Source organism: Ciconia boyciana, chromosome 1 (genome assembly GCF_034638445.1).
Source record: "Ciconia boyciana chromosome 1, ASM3463844v1, whole genome shotgun sequence".
Lineage (NCBI taxonomy): Eukaryota > Metazoa > Chordata > Aves > Ciconiiformes > Ciconiidae > Ciconia > Ciconia boyciana.
In genome coordinates this window covers 210816892-210843495 of record NC_132934.1, presented here as the reverse complement: position 1 = coordinate 210843495, position 26604 = coordinate 210816892, and the positions used below count along the sequence as shown (strand labels likewise).

At 38.2% G+C, this 26604-nt stretch overlaps 1 protein-coding gene across 3 annotated transcripts in view; it reads right to left on the bottom strand.

Annotated features, from left to right (window-relative positions):
• Positions 1 to 26604, bottom strand: part of GRM5 (glutamate metabotropic receptor 5) — a 283519-nt gene that overhangs the window by 150151 nt on the left and 106764 nt on the right. For all 3 annotated transcript variants that reach the window (XM_072855113.1, XM_072855124.1, XM_072855133.1), the window contains exon 2: positions 13436 to 13685. In XM_072855113.1, the coding sequence (XP_072711214.1) occupies positions 13436 to 13685 (250 nt within the window). The remainder of the gene's footprint in view (positions 1 to 13435; positions 13686 to 26604) is intronic.

Below are 26604 nucleotides of genomic sequence, written 5' to 3'. Positions count from 1 at the left end.
ATTTTCAGGCACTTACTTCCTCAGAGTCAGTGGGGAAACATTCGGTCTCTGTTTAGTAGGCTCAGCTGTCCCTTGGCACATTTAACTGCCAGCTCCTTTTCAAGGCAGAAGGTAGCAGAAGATGCCAGAACCTGCCTCCGAGCACAGAGAGAAGGTGCAGGAGTATGCAGGAATGTGAATTTACTATACTGTTTCTGGAAAAAAAGATTCAAGGTGAAGAATTCTCTTTCTTGAACATAAGTAAGTTCCTACCCTTGAGTAGACTCCCTATGTAGACCTCCCTCACTTTTAAAGAATGGGTGTCCATTAAGCCTGTACACAAGGAAGCACTTCACATCTGTCCACCCACCTGAAGAACAATGGCACCTCTGTTTCCCCAAGAAGCCAATATACCATCTGAGAGAGTGGCATATGTTGGTCAAGGTTTATCTTCCCTGATTCTCAGCACATAAGAGATGTTTGGATGTATTCTCCCCAAATGCCCTTTACTAGGGACAGCAAAGGACAATTTACCTTACTTAAGATCTGAATCACCCTGTGTACGTGCCTGTACCTCTCCACTAATTAAGTGAGCTCATACAAATTTAGCACTGCTCTTAGGTGATGTGCTGGTTTTGGCTGGGATAGAGTGAATTGTCTCCCTAGTAGCTTGTATGCAGCTATGTTTTGGATTTGTGCTGAAAACAGTGTTAATAACGCAGGGATGTTTTTGTTATTGCTGAGCAGTGCTTTGACCACAGGGTCAAGGCCTTTGCTGCTTCTCACCCCACCCCACCAGCGAGTAGGCTGGGGGTGCACAAGGAGCTGGGAGGGGACACAGCCAGGACAGCTGACCCCAACTGACCAAAGGGCTATTCCATACCATATGGCGTCATGCTCAGCATAGAAAGCTGGGGGAAGAAGAAGGAAGGGGGGACATTTGGAGTGATGGCGTTTGTCTTCCCAAGTTACCGTTGCGCGTGACGGAGCCCTGCTTTCCTGGAGATGGCTGAACACCTGCCTGCCCATGGGAAGGAGTGAATGAATTCCTTGCTTTGCTTTGCTTGCGTGTGCAGATTTTGCTTTACCTATTAAACTGTCTTTATCTCAGCCCATGAGTTTTCTCACTTTTCCTCTTCCAATTCTCTTCCCCATCCCACCATGGGGTGAGTGAGCAAGTGGCTGTGTGGTGCTTAGTTGCTGGCTGGGGTTAAACCACAACAAGTGAGATCAGTCTTGCTCTTCTCCATCAGCGCTATGAAATGTCCAGATAAAAATCCATTTGAATTAAGAATGAATTTATGATGTAAAACCAATACTGTTTTATTTTGAAGAGAAGTAGGTCCTTTTCTCTGATAGGTATGACCACAAATATTTATACAATCATCTAGAAACTCCTGCATAGAAGTGAATGTCCATCTCAGAGAATCAAAGAGCTTTCTCTGGGATACATCCTGAGCTCAAGATGAGCATCACTCTTTGAGAAATGCAACAGTCAAGTACAGCCTGCTATAAGAAAACCTCGGAGAAAAGCAATTGTTTCCCTGCCTGGGAGCTATATCCTGACCCTGGGTGCATTCCTGGGCACTTCAGAGGAGAGCTCAGAAGAAAGATGTGTGGTTTACACTGGTCGGTTGGAAACACCTTGGTTGCATTCCTGTGGGTATGACCTTCTGCACCTCCCAACTGAATTATTGTAGTTGAACGAAACACAGGCTCTGTGATACTTGCTGCTGCTTGTTATTGCTGTTGTTCCCAGGGTGCTTCTTTGGCCCTATTATTTTCAGTTGGGAGAAAGGAGTTAATGCTTTGTGGAGTATGAATCATTTAGTCTTCTGGCTACAAGAGCACAACCAGAATGAAATAGCAAACTGTCACGGAGCTTCTGGCTGCCAGTAGCTGAAATTGGCATATTAAGTTCAATGCAGTGTAAAGTAACGGGAGGGAGATGATTAGAAAATACTAATTACATTTACCCAAGCCCTTGTACTGGGAGATCCCACATAACAAGGACTTATGGAGCAGCAAGAAGTAATTAGATTCCTGACAGAGCAATTGCTACATAAGTAATTAAGTTATCTATTTTCTTATTATTGCTACATAATATTAGTTATATATCTTATAGTAAAAAGAAAAAATATACATAAACCTTCTTGAAAGTGTCAGCAAGAGATGACAGCTTCAGAAGCAGTTCTGCCTTTGAGGTTTTTTTCCCAAAGAAAAAAAAACAACTGTGTATTCATTGCTCTCCTGCTATATAAGGGCATTTCAAGTAATCAGCTATTGATAAAACCAGATTAACAACCTGAAGTTAGTGTTTTGGTTTCTGGACATTCACTTCTATGCAGGAGTTTCTAGATGTTTGTATAAATATCTGTGGTCAGAGCATGTAACTAAATAACACATCTTAGTATGTTACTTCTGCTTAACTCCCCAAAAATCTCTGTTAAGTGTACAGCTAACTTTAAGACCTGCATTTTGTGACAGTCATCGTCCTCAAGATATTGCTGAGCTGACAATACATTACAGTATAATTTTCATCATGTCAGAAATGCTGAGGTAAAATCAGGTTTCGGGTGGTTAACATGCACTTTTTGTTACTCAGACAACCTCCAGGTGATGCACATTTGGCTATGAAAAGTTATGTGATTTAGCCAAACCCTGAAACCTTTGAACACACGTAGAGTTTGGAAAATGATTAAAACAGAAACATGTTTAACTTGCTTTATTTTAACTGCTAGGATACAAGGAATAATTTTCCTTTTGGTATGCGTTGGTAGAACTATATTAAAAATCAGCTCAGCCAATCATGGTTAAAAAGAGTGAGCATCCAAGCTTAAACTTGATTTGTGCATATCAGCACTTAGAGACAAAGAATGTTTAACAGCATACTAGTTAAAATGTATTAAATCACAACGTTTTATAACTATACATTTTCCCAGGATAGAGATGACTTACTCATTATGATTCAACCAGTCTCCACTTCCTTCATTGTTACTAATCAACATGAATAAAGGTTGAAGGATATGGCCTCTTAGTAAATATAGATTTTATTTTATTAACTTTGCCTTCCTAATTAAAATACTGTTCATTTAATCCATTCTGTTATTACAGTGTTTATAATTAATAGGAAAAGATCTACAGAATTCAGCTTGGGCCTTATTCCTTGATATAGTACATGGCTTTTTTATCTGCTCTCCTGAAAGCAGAATCTTCTTGCCAAGATTTATAATGTCTTTTCAAGGCAGTAATGTACTGAATTCCACCAGAATGAGGTTTAGGGAGTTTTGGTATTTCATCCACGTTATCAGTCGCCTTCAGCCTTAACCTCTGGAGACACAATGGCTTCACTGGAAACTATCAATTCAGCCATAGTGAGGGGGAAATGCGCTGCTGTCTGTGCTACTTTGTCATTTTAATAGAGTGATAGAAAAATGAATTACACCACAAGTTTACAAATCAGAAGTTTTCATCACTCCGAGTAAGATTCTTCCATAATCACTCAGCAGTGTTAGTGACATGGGTTCCTTGGTATAAATCTCTGCCGCATGGGTAATGTTTTCATGTTCAGATCTTCAGGGTGTTTTAAGTACTCCTAAATCATTTCAAATGTGGAGCTAGAGAAAGCACCTCTCTGCCTTTCTGATTCCTACTTTCCTTCTCCAACCAAAAAATGGAGCACATGTAACAATAGCCGCGAAGCTGGGACAACTGAATGAATCCTAGTGGTCCAGTACTTCCTTCCTTTTATCTGCTACACACTTTTCTCCTGTTTGCCTGCACAAAGGACCTCTGGTGGATGCAGAAAGCAAGATGTGAACAGAATTGATGGCAGATTTGCCGAGAGAAGAGATTGTTCCTGGATCACATGATCTGGAACAGATGCTCTTTATCAGGACGTGGTAACATGCAGCTACAAACCCCTGGGTCTTCCCCTCTCATAAATACCTTCTCTGTACCCAGACGTGTGTGTGGTTTGTGTGAGTGCAGTGAGTCACTATTCTTAGGTGCAGACTCTGTGATGATGCAGATAAATCAAAAAAAAGAAAGAAAAAAGAAGTCATGGAAAATAACATACCCACATACTACAGAGAAACATAATAGAAAGGAAACAGATCTTAACTGCTAATCAGTACCTTCCAGCAAACCTCTATTTGCCATAATGTTAATTTTAAAGGAACAGAAATAGGTTTGGGGTTTTTTTGGACAAACATATGCCAAGCATTTAACGGAGATCATTTTAGGCTCATTTAACTTCATTAACCAGAAATCTATCGCTGTTCTAAAGATCAGAAAAACTCAATGACAATACTAGCTTTCATCCTGTTCAGACTACCTTTAAATCGTTCTAGGAATATATACTGGATCACATTTCCAGTCTTAGTTTTAATGTTTTAAATTGTTACCTTTTGTCATGTAACCTACACAGAATGGTAGAATAACAATGCTGGAATTTAAGATCTTAATTTCTTTTCACCTCTTGAATTCTTTTTTTGAGAAGAAAGCATCTCATCTTTTCTCAAGCTTAAATAGACAATGTTTTCACTGTTCCAAGGGTATTTTTAGTTTCTTTTCATAGACTTGGAAGAGTCTCTTTCATCCTCAAAATAGGCTCACCTCAGAAAATTCTCTGTGGGCACTGCCTATCACTCTCAGAAGACATATTGGAAGAGAACAATCTTAAGTGAGCCACCCATAGACTTCTCCCATTCTGAGTTTTAATAAGCTGTTGGATAGAGCAGAGCTTTAAAGTAGAAAGTAAAATCAGAAGCATATATTTCTTGTGGGAGAACAGAGATGCACCCACAAATGGACACAATTTCCCAGCAATGCTACTGATTTGATTTCATGCCGAACTGCAATTACAGGTCTGTTGGCAATATGGAGCTGTCTTTGAGATTGCTTCACTGTCTATATTTTAACTGTATAGGTAATCTCATGGATTTGTCCTTTTGCAATGAAAACAAATTTTATATAATGCTTCAGGATTCTTTGCCACCTCTTTTTCTGTGCTTTTCCCCATGTCTCATTTCCACTGGGAGAATATAAATCTCATGTTATTCCAAAGCGTAAAACATGTTTTCCTTTCATACTGAAAGTTGTTAAAGCAGATTGAGGGTAAGCATAAACCTTCAAATATATAAATAGTAGTCTTAGAAAGGCAGGGAATTAACTGTTTCCTTTGTTCACATGGATAGGACAAGAAGTAACAGGCTTAAGAAAACAGTTTAAAAAGCTAGGTTAGATATTAGGAAGTGTATAAGGACTAGTTAAGCATAGGAAACAGTTGCCTGAGGGGGCTGTGAATTTTGATCTTTGAAAAATTGTAAGCAGATCCATCCAAGAATGGACCAAGCATGAATTAGGTAGAGATGATCCCGCAGTGCAGAAGTGAAAGACTTGAATGACATCCTGAGTTCCCAGCCAGTGCCATTTTCTACAGCGCTAAGGCACAACTCTACTCAAGTGTATTGACTGACAAAGATACCTTCCTTTGGTTGTTAGATAAGATAAGAAAGATCCAATCCTTCAGGAAATAATTTAATTGGACACACTCATGATTTGTCATGTTGTGAGAAGGATATATTAATTACCAATGTAAACTAATTATTTGGTTTCCTATTGAGTAAGACTGTCTATTGAGCTCACTGAAATAGTGTTGCTTTATGGTAGTACCTGAATAATCAAAAAAGCTTGGGGTCTCGTAGTCCAAAGGGCAACACAGGTACATAGTAAAATACAGTGTCTAGCCTGAGTTGCTCACTGTCTAAAGTAGTCATGAAAGAGAGTTACAGAGAAAAAGCAAAGACTTATAAATGTAATGACACATGCAAAATCACTAATAAATATAGTGCCAGTACTAGTATTAAAGCTCGTATCTCCTAGGACTAAGCTCTGCATTCATGATCTACCCCTGTCTGTCCTTCTTCCTTTTTACTCATAGCAGTGCACTGCACAAGAGCTTCCCTTACAAAGACACCAACTTTGATTTAGGAAGTTCCTGAACTGCAGACCAGTCGTAGAGTTAAGAATGCTCCAGGAGAATTTTGCTCCATCATGGCCTGGTGTCACTTTTTGCTAGTCATTTGCTGTTGACCACTTCCAGAAACAACACATTGATTTGGTGGACCTTTGACCTGACCTGATACAGCTGTGTTTATTTCCTAATGTTATGTTTTCAGATGTGTAGGACCTGAATTTCCTCTCAGAGACATATGCTTCTCTTACGGACATAAATAAAAGGTGTGCTCATTTGCCAATATGCACACTAGGAAATTCTGTGATGTTTGCTTGACACCATGTCACACCCACACACACCCCGGGGAAGATACAGCATTCCTGCAAGGGCAAAATGAAGACATTCTTCCAAATATACTTAGAGCTTACTCCCATCCCCCACTACCTCCATCCATATTAGTGACTGTGAAATTGGACTGCAAGAGGAAATATTTATTAGAAACAGGTTAGGTAGATACCCACCCCCCCAAAAAAAAAAGGATTTTGAAGAGAGAAAAGAAGAAGAAAATCAGCTTGATTGATTTGCTTTCAGTGTAGAAGTTTGCCTCACCCACCTCCATAAAATCCTCAAGCATAGCTTGTGGGGTCTTTGCTTATGTTAATCTTTTGTGGTACATACCATAGAAAGAAAATGATGCTCCTTTCAGTTATTACACAAACAGCCTTGGTAAGCCACTCTACCTCTTCCATCTGCAGCAGGACACAGCTGGGGGCTGCTATTGCTCACCTTGAGGGTCTCTGAGCTCCAAGGCTGCCAGGTAAATGGAGACCACAAAGCTCCTTTTCAAAGCTAAGTTATTCTTTACACTCTAGTCTGCTTTACCTCTAAGGACACTGTTTGGATATAGGAGGGAAGACAGCTTTTCACTTCCCTAATCTCTTTTACAGCTCTAGAAAAGCAAACCTTTGTTTTACTTTTAAGTTCTTTGTCTTTTGGGTGGCAATGAAGATTCTGACTTAATGATGCTAATTACGGTGCATTTAATTACTAGGTATAATACAATAGCTGCTTCCTTGGGCTACATGTTGATGCCTGAACAAGAGAACTGAGAGATAAATAAATGAGTGGGCAGCAGACAGTTACCTCAGGAAACAGCATTCAGGTGAGGCTGTAGCAGGCTCCTATCTACTGTGGACTGAAGAAAAAAGGAGCAGACTCTTCATACAGGCTGGGGTTGCATGATTGCACTCTGAAAGCCTTTTTTCACCTGTTTATTTTGTCCCCAGAGAAGAGATCTGTACATTTATATTACATTTACCTTCCACATTTTTTTTAAAGGTTATCAAATTAGAACTATTCTAAACAGAACTGGCTGATTAATTTTTCCCTGAAGCAGCAGAAAGAACCAAAAATTAATTTAGAGCATACTTCAGGTCTGCAAAATTTCATATCCTCATTTATTTTATGGGAACTTCTCTGACAGTTGGACTTGTATAAACACAGAAAAAGGCATGTTAACCCACACCATACAGCATACTTTCAGGAAGGAAATCATTACATCCTCTGCAGTGAGATCTTTCTTCATCCAACAGACACTTTTACAAGTCTCACAAAAGATCTCTTTTTAAATAATTGAAAAGAACTCATTTCCCTCAGATCATCTATCTTGCTTTAATTTTCTTTCAGCAATAGTTGCTCTTTTTGGTTGCTAACCAGATTTTCTTCATATATTGCTGAGTTTCCTATCAGCCAAATTACTTTTGGGACTTCCTGGAACTAATGGTCCTCCACATGTTATTCTCCCTCCTTATCCTCATCTCTGCTACTCACCTTCTACTTAGCTCTTTTTGTTGCAACATCTGTGAACCTCAGAATCAATAACAATTTCCTCCAATCCGTCTCCTCAGGAGCTAAGTAGGTATCTTTCTTTTATTAGGAGAGATGATTTGTGAAAACCAGAGAATACATGTGATGTTCTGAGAAGAATGGGCACTGCTTCATTGGGTCCTCTGCCTTCTTGCAGAGCATCACTTGAATTGCTTGTGATCATCACACTTCTAGAATTGGTGTCCTCACCTTATCCACCTTCAGTTGGACATGCTCTGCCAATGATGGCATGCTCGAGAGGGTTCCCCTCCTCCTGAGGCACAGCCTTTTGCATATCACAGAACAGAGTGAATTCTGAAAATGCAGGATGTGATTCTCAATCTTTGCAAGGATATTTAAAGACATAGTCATCAAGTCCTGACTGCACTTCAAGGAAGCACAGAAACTCTGTAGGATGCCCTGTAGTTTTAGATTTCCCATCTCTTTGTTGCAGCTATCATAACCAATACACAATTTAATAAAATTTCTGTAAGGCCTTGACTGAATAAGTATCTATGGGCTATGTGGAGATCAAATGAGACTGATAAACTTTGGCCATATTTCTCCAACTGGACAGATGAAAATCAGAATCAGTACTAGAACCTAAGGAAACATTTCCACCTCTATTGATTTTTTTACTGGTTGTGTTTCATTTTTCCTTTTATACAAAAGGAAGTCCAGATAATCTTAATTAACTTCTCTTTACTCAAACAAGGTAGTTAATACCCGAGTAAGTCTGACACACAATACACATACTGGAACATGAAGCATATGGAAGTTCCAGTAATGCCTTGGAGATCAATACTGCCTCTGGAATGCCATTTAGAAGCTGGAGATATTGACCAAGCCATTTTATCTCTATATGTCTCTACTCTCCCTTCTCCTTTCCCTTCTCCTCTCCTTAAGGTGGGAAAAGTCCTACTGTCTTGCATTGGGAATCACAAATCCTTGGCAAAATTTCAGTCTCTTGCTCTGTAGGTTTGTACAATAGCTACTTTTATACTATTAAATAAAACAAACCAGGGCCAGTTATCTCGTCTGGAGGTAAGAGGCATGCAAGGCCTGCATCCATATATCTTGACACTATTCTACCCCAAAACAGAGTATCTGTGTCCAAACTGCCTCTTGGTAACAATCCCTGACAGTGCTGTTGCCAACACTATGCCCAACTCCCATCCCAAAAGTGTTAGATGCTATAGGATAAAACAATGCCAGTGAGCAAAAAAAGAAAAAAAATTATCCAGTACTGCAGTACTGTTCTCTGACCCCATTTTATTTAGGACGGTTATAGTCAATAGGCATAATTTCAGTTGTGGCTAATAGTTTCTATTGTATTATAAAAAATCATGTGAACCGGCACTGTAACATTTAGTAATTCTGAGAGATGTTTTGGAATCCTTGTAGATGAAAGTCACCAGATAAAATTATCACTGGTGAGAGTTATGACAGAGGTTTTGTTCAAACATCAGACACTAGTAGTCAAGAGGAGGAGGATGAAGGTGTTCATACAACATGAAACAAGATTTCAGCTATTAGGGCCAACTATTACATAAAATGAGGAACAGCTGAAAATCAACTACAACCAAATTGGTTTTATTTATACAATTAATACTCCATATTTCCTTCTGAAATATGTTCCAAAGTTATTATGTTATGTGAATGTATTATTTGTTCTCTAATTAATTTTATCTATAAGGATATCTCCTGGCATATGACCTGTGGATGACAGAAGCAATAAACACAAACAGATGAAGCCTGATGTCCATGTCTCATTTAAGCTGAATAACGGTTACGTTAAAATAACATTTTTTCACACCTGAAAGTCAGCACACTCATCTTTTTATTTGAGGTTAAGTCCAATTCCTCAAGGTGCATGAGGTAAATATTTGCTGAGCATTTAAAATGTTTTCCATGAATCAAAAAGCTCTGGAACTCTACAATCACTAATGACTTGCCATCTTTCATCTCTGTCACAGGTAGGCAATGCAATTTCAGGAACTGCATAGTATGTCAAGAGTGGAGTGTTTATTGAAGGATATCTTTTCTCCTCCCCTTGGGGCTCTACAGGGTGATTTATTTGATACGTACTTTCCTCGGCCACTCCATTTTATGTTTATCTGAGCATAAAACAGGTGCTATAAGAAATCCATGCCCTCCAAAAATCTCAGTATTTGCAAGGCTGCAGATTGGAATCATTAGGGGTAAACCGAAATCAGAAATGGAATAAAAAAAGCTAAGAGGAAGTGGAAATGTTGATTTCTTGTGGTTTCCCATAGAGCTGCTGTGTGGCTTTGGGACTTTAGTTCTTTCTGTGCATTTGGAAATAAAATAATTCTCCACTTCACAGAACAAGGGGGAAGCAAAATGCATTTGTGGGGTAACAAATAAGTATCCATTAGTAGATCAAGTTTTCTGAGTAAGCCCATTGCATTTCAGTGACAGGCACTCTCCCTACACTTGGAGTGTACTTTTAACCTTCTCAGTTGAATGGGCATCCAAGAGCAACTCCAGGATCACAGCACAAGTGAAAGTATAAATCTTATCCTAGTCCATTTTCCTGTGTAGCTTCACAAGAGAAATCAGTTGCATGAGCCTTCTTTTATTTCAGATGTAGCTCTTTCCCCTTTGAGTGCTCTGAAGCACCTGTTCTTTTCAAAATCTTCCTAAATGCCTTTTTCCCGTATATAAATGATGCACAAAAAAGTCCTCAACATAATCTGTTTGTAAGATCTGGGTTTGTCCTGGTGTCACACCCATCCCAGGTCAGTGCCTTAGGCTGTTCTCCACATAACCAACTGATCAGCCTAACTCTGGACCAACAGTGAAATATTCGTAGCCAACAAAGCCAAACAGCTGAAACCAAGAGAGTACACAACACATCAAGGTTCTGTAAAATGGAGCTTTAAACCCTTACAGGAACTCAGGCCATCAATGGACAATGATATTATTGTCTTGCATCCCATCTACATGAAGAAGCCTTCCTGCAAGTTCCCTGCTTTTTCTTTTACCTTTTTCTTTCCCCTCTGCTTAGAAGTCTTGAGATTATCCCACAGCAGAAGGAGAACGTTTTTGTGAGAATGAATATTTTTGTGAGAATGAACATTTTTGTGGAACATAAATAACTGCTCCACAACATCCCACACTCTGCACATGAGTCTTGCTGCACTGCAGGGACATAAAAGAGTCTGCTCTCCTGACTAAGGGTGACTCAAAGCAAAAAAAAGTCCTACGTAGGCAAAACTAGTTGTTTTATTTGTGGCTTATAGCTGGTTTTAAAACCAAATCTGAACCAATTTATTGAAAGGAGATGTGAGGCTCCTAGATCCTTGGGGTCTCCCAAGTGCAGAGCCATATGTAGAGAGAATACATCACTGCAGCTGTCCTCAGCTGTCTGATGCGGCCACAGAAATGCTCTACTTGGGTGAAGGTAGTGCAATTATTTTTCATCTGTCCCCAGCAGCTACTGGCTGGGGACAGGTAACCTATGTCTGAGAAGCCACTTCTCAGCCATTACCTTGGAATCTCTGTTAATAAATAGAAAGGATAGGAAAAAAATTTCCTACACTTCTCTTTTCCTTTTGTTGTAAACACTTCCAGTTCATGCTACAGTTTTCACAAATAAATATATAGTACTGCCACAGGCATGGACGCATATAAATAGGTCCGGTAGAATTAAGGATATTTGCTTTAACTTCAAACAGTTTACAGTTTAGACTTCTGAGAGAAGCTATCACTTTCAATTTACTGAATGAAAGTCATATACTGAATAACAGCTTTCTAATAATTAGGCACGACAGCTCCCACTGCAGCTAGAAACAGGTATTTTTCACTGAAAAAAAGCAAAGTAAGTTCTCTCCAGACCTTACTTTTTTGAAGAGCTAAGCTGTGTTGCTCCATTCTTATTCACAACCACCAGTTCCTGAAGTCCTTATTCATAAAAGCATCTCGGAGGGCTAAATTTAGCACTTTTCTACATAAACAAATCCCATACAAAATTAAGTATGGTTTGCAGTCTGGAGGAGTTAAGATCCAACATATTTTTTGAAAACAATGCTTACATGCTTCTAAATTTGGGTGCTGCTGCAAATAATTGGCAACTTCTTGTGTTTAGGATAAAAGAAGACAGCAAAGGTCATGTGCCACCAGATTCAGCTAGAGATAGTAGAGGTGGCATTTGCTCCACTTTAAAAAACTGGCAAGTAGGCTTTTCCACCAAAGCTAGTCATCAAGAGAGTCTTTGTACAAGCCCTTTTCTAGAATGTGATTTCTCTGAGCTACTTGAAATGTCCACGTTACAAACAAGGGACCTAAGAAAGTCCTATTTTTCTCAGTTAACTATAGAGGGAATCATGATGACTAGCCCGCATGGAAGTACCTAAATTGTAGACATCTAAATATGTTTAGGTGAATCTCACCCTGAGGGCTGTGGTCCCTTCGGGTCTCAGTCCAGAAAAGGACCAAGATAATCTGTGGAAGAGCCTGCAGATAAAATGTATTTGAAAGGAAGGGTGGACATAGTTGCCATAAGACAGAGAAATAATCGAGAAATTCACATCTGAAATGGCCAAAATGTGGGCTGATGCCAAAGAGTAAGGGCAGAGGCAGGAGTCCCTGTTGTCGCCTGTTTGCTTTCCCCTTTGCCCAAGGGGGAAGGGCAGCTGTGTGCAACAGAGCAGACTGGGAACAGAGGCTGGTGTCCTACCAGTGGGACAGTCTCAGCATCCCAGTTTCCAAGACAGCTGGGAAGAGCTGCAATCTTTACATGTTTCCCTGAGGGTCTCACCAGGACAACTGGTTTCACTGACACTGTTTTATTAGTGTTCCTGTACAGTTCATTCTTGGGACAGCATCAGGTCATCCTTCTAATAATGCACTAGAAAGGCAGCAGGCCACATTAGATGACTCCTGGCATGTGCCATTTTTAGTCAAGACACCATTTTTCTCATGTCATTTAGGGCCCACTTGTTGAATACGTGGCAAATATAAAGCTCCCAGTGGGTTTATGTCAATATCTTTTACTTCTCTGTTTACTACCACAGGGTCTTATCCTGCTTGGTGAACACATCTGAGTGACTTTTCCTTTCTCCCCTTGGTAGTTAGGGGATCACTGATATCATTGAGCTCCACATAAGAGAAAGGATTACCTGTATATTGCTTTTAGGACAGTATGCACGTGTCAGCACATTGGCTCAGGAAGAAAAGGTGATGGTTAACAAACTAAGTTTTGGGAAGATCTATATCATGTCCATCCAGAGGCCACATCAGCAATTCTTAACACGGTGTTACTCAAATGAGGCATAGCTTCAGGCTGTATATGTACATGATGCATTTTAAACTGTGGTGAACAAAATGGATGATACAAATCAAATGTTTTCGTGTCAGCCTTCCCTTATGCAACACTATTAAGACTGGCGAAGCAGACTTGTGTTTGCCTGCCATGTCATGAGAATAATGCATATATTTGTAGAGTATGTACCACTATGACATGGCTGACATTACTTTCTATCTTTTAGATATGCACATGTATAGGAGAGACCACGAGTATGTGTTTTACATATGCTCGACTGGACTGTCTTATTTTTTTACCCTACTCAGTAAAGAGGCTGGCTATAATTGCATGGTATTACTCACCTGCCCAGCAGCAAAAATTCTCCAGCGAGTCCCAGGCGCCTCATAGCCATTAAGAGCCCTCTCACAGTCATGCCTTCACAGAAGCACGCAACCACTCTTGCCTTGGGCAGGTGGCTCCGAAGCTTTCGCAGCAGCTTGTCAAAGCTCTGTTCACCAGCATTGCTATAGATCTTGTAGGAATGTGCAATGCAGATCCCTTCCTTGGCTGCCATATCTTTGAAAGCTTCCATTCCACTTTCACCATAGTTTCCTAAATACAAACAGAAACATATATGCATATATTAAAATTTGCAGAACCTTTCCTTGCTTTGGAAACAGCAAATATTTTAAAGAATATGTAACATATCTGCATACAGATCAGGGTACCAATCTTAACAAAATAACATTAACATTTTAATTTATTAATCCATTTTTTCAAGGCAAAGTCAACATATTTTCCCAGAAATCTCACTTCTGTTTAGGAGCCTGCATCTCTGTTGAAGTCAAAGGCTGTTAGGTACCTCAATACCTTTGAGGATCTGGTTCCAAATGTTTACAACAATGTATGTATAAATTGCCCAGCCTCTTCTGATTCTCTTAAGTCGACTAAATGTGATCAAGTGCTCTGGGATTTATTTCAGAAAATCTAAAAATGTATGTTCAGAATAAATATTGTAAATATAAGCAAAACAAAACAAAGACTCATAACAACATGATTTTGTTCATAATGCAATCTGAAAAGCAACAATTTTTAAAATTACACTGAAAGGTAAAACTTATCCTATGAAGAAAGAACTTCCGGTCACTCGGGAGAATGGGTGGCAAAATTAAGGATTAGCATTACAGAGATCACAGGATCACAGATAGACTAATTGTACTTCTGTGTTTATTTTTTAAAAATTAAATGTCTACCAATCCAACAGGAAAAACTTCATATTTTCTTTCAATCTATTCTTCCCCGTGGGATAAATTGACAATCAATATTAACAGATAGATACATTTACTGTTATTTATTCTGTCTCACCATGGAAAATTCTTCATTGCCAGGCCTACATGAAAGTCACAGTGCTTAAACAGTGGGTGTACTGATACCACTGACAATCATCCTGACCGGGATTGCCTCTCTGGTTCCCTGTGCTTCTCCATCTGGTTGTCTAAATCTGTTTCATGTCTCATTTAAATAAGAAGGCCTTTGAGGCAGGAAATCTTTCTCCAAAATATTGCCTTAACCCCTCAGTAATATTCCACAAAAACACACTCAGTAAATTAATAAGACTGAGAGTGTTAAAGTAATGCTGTTGCAAGGAACTGCTGATCCTTCACTTATTTCTGTTAGTTTGCAAATGGAAGAATCTGTAAGGAAAATGTTTTCTTTTACCAGCATAGTTATGAGTATATGAGAGCACTGACACTGAAAATGCATGTGAAGCAGTGAGAATCAGACAAGTGGAGTTGGGCTGTCATTTGGTTTTGTGACCTTGGACATTGAGGCCACCAAGTATTCAGCTTGCCCACCTAGGGAATCATCCCTGTCATTCTGGTGCTAGAGTTTAGAGGCTGTATTAGGCTCAGCACTGTACATGAATGTGGAAAACAGTCTCCAGTTTGAAGATCTTACCATCTGAATAGCCAAAAGAGACAAAGAGCAGAAGAGAGGAAATACCATTGTCTTAATTTCACATCAGGAATGAATCACTGAGACCTTGAAATTTCAAAATGGTACCCAACCAGAACGGCAACCTGAATGCAGATCTCCTTAGCTAATACGACTTTCATTTTCCTCCCTGCTGTGATCAGGCCTGATGGAAAAGCCATTACTATGCAAATTGTGCCTGGACAAAATGTCATAGGATTTTTAAACTCAGTTGTTGCAATGCTTCCAGGGAGTCATAAATCAGGTGCCCAGTGCTTCCCAATGTGTCACGCTCTTAGGGCAAACTATGTTTCCTGTGATACATGAGCATCAAGTGATTCCCGTGAGATGCTGAAACAGTTCAGCTAGAGGTTGAAAATGTAGTGCCTCATGAAAGATGTATTATAGGCTCAGAAGTCAGTCTGAACAAAAAATGGGGGTCAGTCACATATAACTGCCACCAGGCCCTGAGGCCATCTAAAATAAAATTAAGTTGTTTGACAGGAAATACACTACTTTGTTTAAAATTATTCTCATTTAGGTCAGTCTGGATCAATGTTAAATGTTCTGTTTCATTTTTCCTAACAGAAAATAAAAAGGAAAAAAAATCATATCAAACTTTGTGATAGAAGATGGAAGTTTGAGGAAAAGCTGTTCCGTAGTATAACAAAGAGACTGAAATTCTGAAGACTTCGTTTTCTGTCAAAAAACTGTCAATGGAAAATTCACAGCCAGGTCTAATTGACATACAAAACTGGATCTCTTCAATGTTCCAGATACTGCACACTTTGTTTGAAAGTGATATAAACGTACAAACTGTTACCCTGAGGCTTGCTATAAAGCTGAGAATAGGTTTAATAATAGTACTGAAAAACAGTAGGTCTTGCAATGAACACGAAGTGCATTAACTCTTTTCCAGTCAAATAAAGGTTGCTCTGGCACAAATGCCATGGTCTCATCATGTATCAAGACAGGGAGATTTTCTGAAACTATACAGAAAGCAATGCGCCATCCAAAATGAGATGTTAAACTACCATGTTAACAACATGAGATGTAAACATGAGATGTAAACATGAGATGTTAACAACATGTTAAACTACCAAGGCCACTTAGCAAAGTGTTATGTTCTTAACATTTGGAAGAAAAACATTCTGGCAGTCCAAATCTGAGAGTGACTGAGTTCTCCAACTGGGAAAACTATAGCTGTATGGCATGAGCTCAAGGGACATTTGATGAAAACAGAAAGCAGCTTTGCTTCAATACGCTCATACAAATACATCAGTGGAGCTCTTGTCATGATCATTGCTGATTAAACTCTACTTAATTAATTATTCATAGTGAACTCCCCTGTTGTGCAAGAGGTTTGATGAGGTATGTATATTTAATTTGAGCTATACTGTGGGGATAATGAACACTCCTTGATGGAAAAATAAATTCTTTTCTGCTAAACTCCTTTTCACCACATATTAGGATGAATTTCCTCTGAGCTATCTTTCTTTTTATGGAAAACCTGTACATGCATGAAGGTATACATGTAACACTGAGGGAATGGGGGTGGGAAACTGGGTAAGTTACATTACATCGTCTCCTTGAGGATGAGATGTGAGGTTCACAGTGGAAGAGCATCTCCATGCTTTCTGTATGGAACTGGGCTCCTCATGGACATTTGGTTCTTGAACTGTGGCATTTCCACAGTAGTCCTGTTAAAACTGCCACAGCTAGAGCAAGTGTCCACTGCCTGGGCAGTTCCCACTCTTTAGCCAGGTCTGTGACACAAGGAGAAGGATACAGGGACTTTCGGGCTTGCATACATGGATGGACAAGTTGAGGACTTATGCAGCCTGACTCTGAGGAGTTTGTAGTTTCACTTCCAAGTGAAAATTAATTCAGAAGCCCTATGCTGGAACCAAAGCAACGTCTTCTGTGAGTTCCCTGTGATGGAAGCTGCTTACATCCTCGCAATCTATCCATGTAGCTATTTTGTTTCCACTTTTGAATTTAAAGAAAGATCCTAAGGAAAAGTTAAACAGAAGGGAGGGATTGTTTTACTTCTGCTTGGCTAGTTCCAGTTCAGCAGAAAAGACTCAGCAAACAACACAAGCTGGAAGTATGGTCAGTTCAGCTCCTCCTCCCCCACCAAATTCCATCTCCATTTCAGTGTTTGGAAACCAGCACCTCTGTATTGTGAGTGGTTCTGCAGGAGGAGGTATCACAATTTTTTACTGGATGTTCATCTCCTCTTGAAAGTTTGTCTGTCGGTGGCATAATCAGAGCTGCTAGCTGTTGATGGCTTTTGTAAATATGTCCTATACTCATGACAACTGGCAGCTGGGTTCTTTTAAAATGCCAGCCTGAATCCTGCACGTTGCCTACCTGAACGTCTGGCCCTAAGCCCAGTTCAAAAGCTACTCCCATATGTCTCTGCATGTTTAAAAAAAATCAATTACATCATCATGCAAAAGACTTATCCCTGCTTCAGAGTTGGAATTTTGTTCAAAACTCAAGCATATGCATCCCCACCTACAGTCTAACTATAACAATCTGTTAGTTCCACTTCCAATGAATCAGTACTAGAAACTATTAAGAAGCTTAAAAAGAACAGATTGTGCTTTTTTCCAGATGAAGCTTAATATAGTACAGTACATAATAATACTTCAATCTGATAGAAAAGGGTCAGGCAAACTGCAAGCTGCTCTTGCTGCTCCTCCTGCTCAGCAATTGAGCCAATTAAACTATCTAAACATAAACCATTAAATTCTTATCTGCATTACACAGCAAAACAACAAGGTTTTTAATCTTAAAATAATAAATTAAATACACTGACAACTGATCTATCACACTATAGGTCATCAATATGAGATAAAAAGTCCCTACAGCCAAACGGAATAATGAACTACATTTTCTCCTGCCCAGGGATTTTTGGGGTGTCACACATTTCTTTTTGAATACATGAGCTTTTTTATCATTAGCTGCACGTGCAAATTGTTATCAGGTAAGTGTTTGGTTTATAAGAGAGTTTCAGTGAACACAGATGAGAATCAACCTTTAGGAGAGATTTAGGATGTAAAATTGCTTTGGGCGGATGCTGTGAAAATTCACAAAGTAAAAGAAGAGAAGGGTTAAGCGAAATTGAAGAAATGCATTATGTCATTCATCTAGCTGGTAATAATCCTACCTATCACAAAGCATATTTATTTAAGCAGAAGTGCTACCATCATTTTTATAGACAAGGAAGAGCAAAACACAGAATAATATTCTATGCTGTATCTGAGCTACAGAGAAGAAGCCATATCAGGTTAAAATTGTCAGTAGATGTTTTGCGAGCAATACAGGGAATACAGAGCTTCATTTTTTACTATCTTTCATTGGCATCAATAGGAAGAACTTTGCCAGAAGTATCTAAAAAAATCTAAGTAGGTATAATTTTGAAAATGCATGTAGGAGTAATGGAAGATATTTATGAAAGGCAATGTGTTGGTTGATTACCAGGATGATCTTCCTGAAAGTCAAGAATATGGGGGTGTAGAATAGTTTCCCAAATGGAAATGTTAGAAGTATCTTTAAATGTTACAATTCAAATTAATCATGGCAAAACACCAGTAGTACCTACTACTACTGATACCTACTAGATACTGTCCACGTTTAACTGTCGTGACTGTGTGAGCCTTTTAAAGTTTCATTGCTGCTAAGAATAGGGACATAATACCAAATCTCTTGAGCAGCTACAGCAACCACATGCCACTGATATAACGCTATGAAAATCACAGCCTTCCTGGTACAGTTATGTCTGCAAATAGAACAGGATAATAGAGCGTTATTTCATTCTAAAGGGTACAAACCAGATTAAATCAAATCACACGTGCCTGAAATTCTGGAGTTCTCTGTATGTGCTAACAAAGAAAAAAATTATAACCTGTTTTCATTTGATCAAAATATTTTATTTAAATGATTTTTAAATGGGATTTCAGTTTCTATATTAAGTATATATGTATAGACCAACAAAGAATAAAATAAAAAGGGCATTTTGAAAGCAGGCCTTTAAAAAACACCTTAAATGAGAATAGTTCCTCAAAATATATTCCACTTAAACATGTCCAAACAGATCTTTACCTTAATAAACACTCGGAGACTGAGCTGTTCCAGTTCAATTATCTTGAGTGCTAGATAGCAACTTCAAGGCCTTTGAGCTCTTTCCTCATAAGATATTCAATCTGAAAGTCTAAATTTCCTGGAAATATATAAATATATATGTACACACATATTTCTAAGGATACCACTCTTTTGTGTAAACTAATCTCTAATATTCAGAATACAAGTAGCCAAATGCTGCTCTCATGAAAGGACACCAACCCAGAATAAGTCCCACTAGGCTGTCCTCAGCATGACACCATGTTGTATCTCCAGCGCTGTGCCTCATTTGGAGCCTCACATTGAAACAGCTGTTATGAAGCTTCTTCACAAGGCCACTGCAGAGCTGTGGCACAGCACAGTATGCAGCCAAGATGGAAGACCTCTTGATGAAAATATGGCCTGTTATATGCAATTAGTTTTCACAGAAGAGTTGTTTTCCTGGGAGGTTATGCTCTTTGGCAGGAGTTGTCAAGAAGGTTTATCTGTTGCTCCTCACGCAGAACCAAGCGATCATGTCAAGGGAAGTTTTCTCCAAAGTAACGACTACTCAAGCAAAGCAGCCAGGCAATGTTGGCTGGGCTTGGAGAGGTATCAGAGAACTAGAAAACAGCAAAGGAGCAGCACAGGGAAAACATTCCCACAGTGATTAATTTAAGAAAACTACCTACTCCATCCTTAAGCACAGACAAACTCAAAGTGATTCAGAGTGCATGATCTAACAGCTAAGGCCTTATAAGGGACATAAAACACCGATGACTGCAGTTAGGACTCTGTCCTTAGCTATCTATATCATCATGAAGACCTCATATACCTATTGCCTTGGATGTTCATCTTTTCTATTCAAATGGAAAGCTCTTCAAACAGCACTTATCAGTTGCTAAGTGTTCATTAAATTCAGACCCAAAAGGATTGCCTATATCACTGGTAGCTTGATAGATTAAGATAGTACAAGATGTGTCAATATAAAGAAGCTTTAGTAACCATGACATCATACTTTAATTTCCTTTTCTGTGAACAGTTTTGAGATTTTTGGTTTTGTACATTTGAGGACAAGAAAGGTTTTCATAATCTCAAAAATATTAGCCAACCAAAAAACCCCACTTTAATCCTCTTAAAATTCAATTCAATCTGATTGAAATAATTTGTTGAAATGATCTTATAATATTTAATTTAGATACTGACTATTTTATCATTTTATATAAGCCTCATATCACCTTCTACAATGTAAAATAAAACCAAAGTATGTATTCTGAATCAGGAAAGTAGTTCATTATTATTTCAAAAATAATTAATGATATATTTTGACATTTATAAATAAATTCAACATGTTTAATTAAGAAATTAATTAAGCTCCTCTCTGTGAGTTTTTTAAGTTTCAGCTACTAGGTATTTTCTGACCAGAAGTGTTCATTCAAAGGTTTTTAGACCAGCTCCATTCATTAGGTCTTTGTTTAAATAAATAATGTTTAAATTGTTTTAGTGAAGTAATATACAATATACACAAAACATAACTGTACTTAATTAGATTAAATATATCTGTTCATTATCTTCTCATCTGAGAGAGCTCAGAAGTATCACTTTGATAGCAAAGTTTCTCTTCTCTTTCTCATCTTCTCTTGGCTATTTTGAAATAATAAATTCATTCCTCTTAAGAAAAAGGTGACCTAGTTTCATGGTTTAATGTACCTCAATTCTGTTTATTTTTAAATTATCACTTCATAACTTTAAAAGAAAGACTCATTTAAACATTGCTGTTATGTGAGAACAGGGAACAGTCTGGAAACAGACTTTTCTGTACATTTCCTTTGATCCATCCTGCTAACTGGCATGTCTGCAGCTCTGTGGCCTTGTCCACTGAGCGATGTTTGAAGTCCTCTGTGATGCTAATGTCTGCTAAAGGATTTTAAGCTTCACAGCTTTTGCAGAAGCATGCTGCCATCTCTGCCTGCTCTCCTTGTTTTCAGACTGGAGAGATTAAAATTTTTCTGTGCCTTCTGTTTGTGAAATAGCTCTTTCTACCTACCTAACTCTAAGACATTACCCTTAGATATTTTCTCTATCATTTCATAATTTCATTTCAAAATTAAATCATTAATGAAAGCTCAGTTCCTAGTGGACTCCAGGGATACTCTATCTTTTCTTTCACTTTCATTTGGGGTTATACTTTTCATTTTTTATTTGGTTTTCAGACAGCAATGAGGATACATGAGACTGACGGTATTGGACTGGAAGCTGTTCCTTTCAGGAGACAAATGCTGTGTCAGAAAGGAGGGGGCTTTGCAGTGGGAACACTTCAGTCTATGATCCTCTATCCTTCATTGTGGGTGTAGTGAATTCCTAAGGAATGCAGCTTGCCTGAGGTTTCTTCACTGGTATTTGGACCCAGTCCCAGTTCTGGCTTAGGCTATTAATTATTATATTTCTCAAAAGAGTTGGCTCCTTCTACAAGTGAACAACATTACACTTCTGTATATTCACAACCTGGAACATACTTTCATGTAATATTAATTCTCAAATCTGTTATGGTTTGCAACTGGTCTTTTCTGAAATACACCTGATGTCCTATTCTGCTGCTGCAGTAGATGAACACTACCAGAAGTCATCCAGCAAAAAGAAGCATAATTCAGGGATTAGATAGACTCTGAAGGCCTTCAATTAATCTTTTGTTTTCTGGTAAGTGTCTCTCTTTCTGCCCTATCTCCTCATATGTGAAATGGACTTAAAAATGTTTTCCTGACTGTGGTGTTGCAAGAATAAATGTATTATATGTTGAAACTCAGATAACTGCAGTAAAGAGGGCCACATTTATGTTGAACAGACTGAATGAAACCTGATAGTTTTGACTCACAAAAACTCACATTTGCTTAGTTATAACAATAACCACATTGTGTTTATTATAGCAATAATCACTCTATATGTCTAACATCTGTTTTAATAATAATACATAATATTTCCCACAGTAACTGTAGATGATGGCAAGGCTACTCCAAAGAGATCACCTAAAATTCATTTTAACTGATTGTGCACATTCATATTCAGCATCTTCATTTGGGACAAGAGTGGGTTTCGTGACTCTGCCGATCTGAACTCTGAGAGCAGTGAGGTCTATTAGGGATCCATGAATATTTAGAGTAGTAATGGGAAGGCAGATCTATGACTGCATTTCCCAGGGGTGCTTGTCAAAAGATTTTGAAGGGGATAATATGAAGTTTCTTGGGGCATATTAATCATTCTTAAAGTATAACATGTGGGATGAGAAGGCCTATACTGTGTGACTAACTACTTTCTTGGAGATAGTATCATTTTAAGAACAGGTTGGCTAATTGTTTCCACTTGGCAGATAACAAAGATTGCATCTTAGAAGAATACTTAAAAAATGCATTTGAATATGTTAGGAGTACAGGTGGTTTTTGAACTGTAACTTCAGAGGGTATTACCACGTGGGACACTACCATCCTCAGCTTTTGGATGCAGAAACCGAAGAAGGAAAAGATAATAATAGACCAGGGTTGAAGGCAAGAATATGTTCTCCTGAATTTCAGACTAAGCTGCCCTCAGGCAAAAGAACAGCTAGTTATTAAATAATTACAGAATAATTTTTGTTTTAGAAGCTCTTTACAATGGTTGAGATTTCATGGATACCTTGGACAATCTGTCTCAAGCCAAACTAGTCTTTTCATAAGTTTTACTTCCCTAGTTCTTAACCTATTTTCTTTCAGTTTAAGCCCATTATGTCTTGTCCTATCAAATATGAGAATAGCTTCTCAAATTGATGTTTTTAGAAGTCCTTAACAGCTTTGAAGACAACCACCATGTCTCCACTTAATTTTCCTTTTTTTTTTTTAAGACTAAACAAGTCCAGTTTTAATCTGATGATCTTGTTTTCTGCACTTCTTTTCATATTTCTGGTTTTCTTGTGGTTGATCTCCAATTAGTTCATGTTGTCCATCCAGGATGATGTGCAGTTTTTGTGAAGATACGGTACTTTTCCATCTTGTACCTTGCCTGAGCAGGGTAGAATTGAAAGACTATTTCATATCTCTAAAATGTATTACCTCTTTGTATACTTTCAGTATATTTACCTTTTTTAACAATGGAATGACACTGTTGACTCAAGTTTAGCTTGTGATCCATTTTAATTTTCTAGGTCTTGTTTTCTGCAAAACTGCTTCTCAGTTGATAATTCCTCATCCAGTATTTAAGTGGCAGATTATTCTGTTCTAGGAGCAGCTTCATCCAGCATGGTACTGTTTACAGATTTATTAACCATATTCTATTTATCATAATTCATATCAGTGTTGGAAATATCAATTAAAAATTGATTCAAGGCAGATATCTAAGAAGGCCATTGAGCTTATGTCTCCCGTTGGAAAGCTAACAAGTGAGAAATACAGTTTGAAAAAAGTTTTAAAGTCAGTTGTGCACCTAACACAGGGAAGTCTAGATTCATATCTTCTTATAAGAATGTTTGTGTGTGATAATAAAAAATTTAATGATTTTAAGATACAATCAGTCATTCTTCACAAATGCTCTGAACTGGATACTAGGTTGGCTTCATATGATCTACTTTTGAAAAATACACAGTCCTTTCTTTATGACACCAGAAGGAAATTGCCCATTTCTTGTGAACAATTGTTTATTTGTTGCAGAAGTGAAATTGGGTTGGCTAAGCTCTTTCCTCACTTTCTTTTTTAAGACAGGTAGTGTTACTTCATTTCAGTTTGTTGGAACCTTATACATATACCAAATTTCTCCAAGAGACCATTAAAGTCTTCAACACTGTTTCAAACAATTCAGCAAGGTAGATGAACCAGATATTTTGTGAATTTATCATTATCTAATCTCTAGAAATGTCTATAATTTCTGAATACTTCTTTACTTCTTCTAGCATGAGGTAGAGTATGACAGGCAGAATTTAGGTACTTGAACAAAACGCAATCCTAAAATCCTTAAGCAACTGCTGCTTAGATTTGAAATTGTCACTGTCTATGAAGTCTTCGTCACATTCAAGTCTCCAAGTGTGTATAAGTTGTCTCTACGTCAAATGAGTCACACATCCTGAATTATTTTTTGACCAGAAAGATCATTTTAACAGGATGGATAGATTGTAGTCTCACCTCTTTTGTATTATGTCTTTTCCACCCTCTTTCCAAGAAAAATAAGTTATACACTGATGAGTATGACACTTTTTTGGAAACTGGAGAATATGAGTTTGAACAGACTCAAGCTAAGGCGGGAATGAGACCAAAATTTTCAGTATGTCCTGGGAGCATATTGTGGTTAGTAGGCTATGATATAAAGAAGCTAGCCTCCTCCTCTACCCATGTCTTAAGAGAAAATAAAAGTCTATTTTCAGGATAATGTTCAGACTGGAAACCAAGGAACAGTAGTACTTAAAGATGTTGTGATCTGTATCTGCCTTGTTCTCTTGTGCATTCTTAACACAAAGATTTTCTGAACCACATGTTGAAGCATCTTGCTCTATTCAGATATTAGACAGAGCGCTTGGGTACCAAACACAGAGCTAGGTATCCCATGACAAGGATCAGGAACCTAAAACTACAGACTTTGCAATATATGCTTCTGAGATGGATACATTCCTTACTGCATCTAGCCCAAAATGTTTCTGGAAGACAACAGCTGCAGCTGAATATAGTTTGATCTTTTAGTAATTTAGGACTTTATTTAAGTTTCTGGTCCTCTGCCTATAACAATATCAGTCCCTAGCCTCCATTTTTATCTTTTTCCATCTTTTTTTTTTTGGGGGGAGGAGGGTTGTTTATGTAATCCATGACATAATAAACTGGAAAATAAACTAGAAAAATTATGGAAATTGTAGAATAAATAGTCGCTTGGGGGAAATTTTGAACTCAAATTCCTGACATCTTATTTATAGTTTTATTAAATATTTCCCTCTATATTATCTAATTGACTGATCCAATATCAGAGTAACAAAACATTTCTATATCACACATCTACTGAAAAGAAAACAGTACTGAAAACCCCCCAAATTGTTCTGCCTTCAGGCAATGAAACAAGTGGGCAAATTAATCTAACTGGGCATGGACTGAAATTGCCAGGCTGTCTCACATGGGCCATGAAATGACTATTAAGACATTCCTCCTCCACTCCATTACTATGCATCATGCCATTATATTAGTAAGAGAACAGGAGTGTTAGACTTGATGTCTCTTCATTCCCTTCTGGAATAATATTTACTTTCAGCATGTTTAGGAGCCATGCCATATTTTTAACGAGCAAATATATTTTCTTCAAGAAGGTTTGCCGTAACCTGAATGTCAATGTTGTGGGCAGGGATGGAGCAAAGGGGAACTGATCCTACAGTGTAGTTGACATTACATTGCAAGTTTCACCATTTGCAGGATCAGCATTGGCACTTGGCATGGCAGATTAATGAGTGTTCAGAGCATTCAGGAAGATCAGACTGTGCTCATTTAGCTGGATCTCCCTGTCAAGTGCCCTTTAATCGGCATGATTTCAAGGATGCCATTGACAGTAAAGGAAATGTGCTTTGGGCACTGCTGTTGCTTTACATAGTGCCATTGTTTGCTTAGGTGTTGGAAGGAAAACCATCAGCAAAATGCTTACAGACAGCAACACTGCAGATAGGTTTTGCCTAGAGGGGCATTTAAAAATATATGCAGTTATTCTAGAGCGCTGGGCTCTCCTGGAAGGACATGGAGAAGAGGCCTTTTGGCCATAGAGCAGATGGCAAAAAGATCAGAGGACCTGAAACTCTTTTTGACTGTGAGATGTTCAAGTGCAAAGATGATGGCCTCATGTGATGTGCCAAACACTGTCATCTATCATATTTAGCTTCTTCCTTAATGGTCTGAAGAGAGAGTAAACAATCTTAATGAAACTTGCAAATTACTTTGAACTGGACAATGTTGAGGATGCTAGCCAGGATACAGAAACATTGAAAAGGTTTCTAAAGATATTGTTGACTTGCCTAGAAATTTGGGAAAACAAACAGGCTCACCTTGTCGTACTTAAACTAAAAATTCTGGACTGGGTAGAAAGATGATAACAAAGGCAACAGAGAAAGGAGAAAGAAAATAAGGTGTAATTCTGCAATGAAATATGATTAAGTAAACATGCAAACATGAGACAAACATGTCTCTCTGTATTTAGTTTTATTGTTTTTTAATTGTTAGGTTAGACTTCGGGAAAAAAATGTGATTTCTGTCATCCTAAACTGTTTGCAAGAAAGTTCATTTTTCTGAATGTTTTTCCTCTGGGAAAATAAGCTAATTATTGGACCTTTATTCCCCAGACTGCTGGTAATGTTCTCTCATTAGGACCCTTAGAAAGGATGTTGGAAATGCAATCGCAGTTCCCTCTGACTGAGGAGTATCTGAACTGTACCTTCGACTGTCAGTAGCCTACGTACGATGTCAAAACG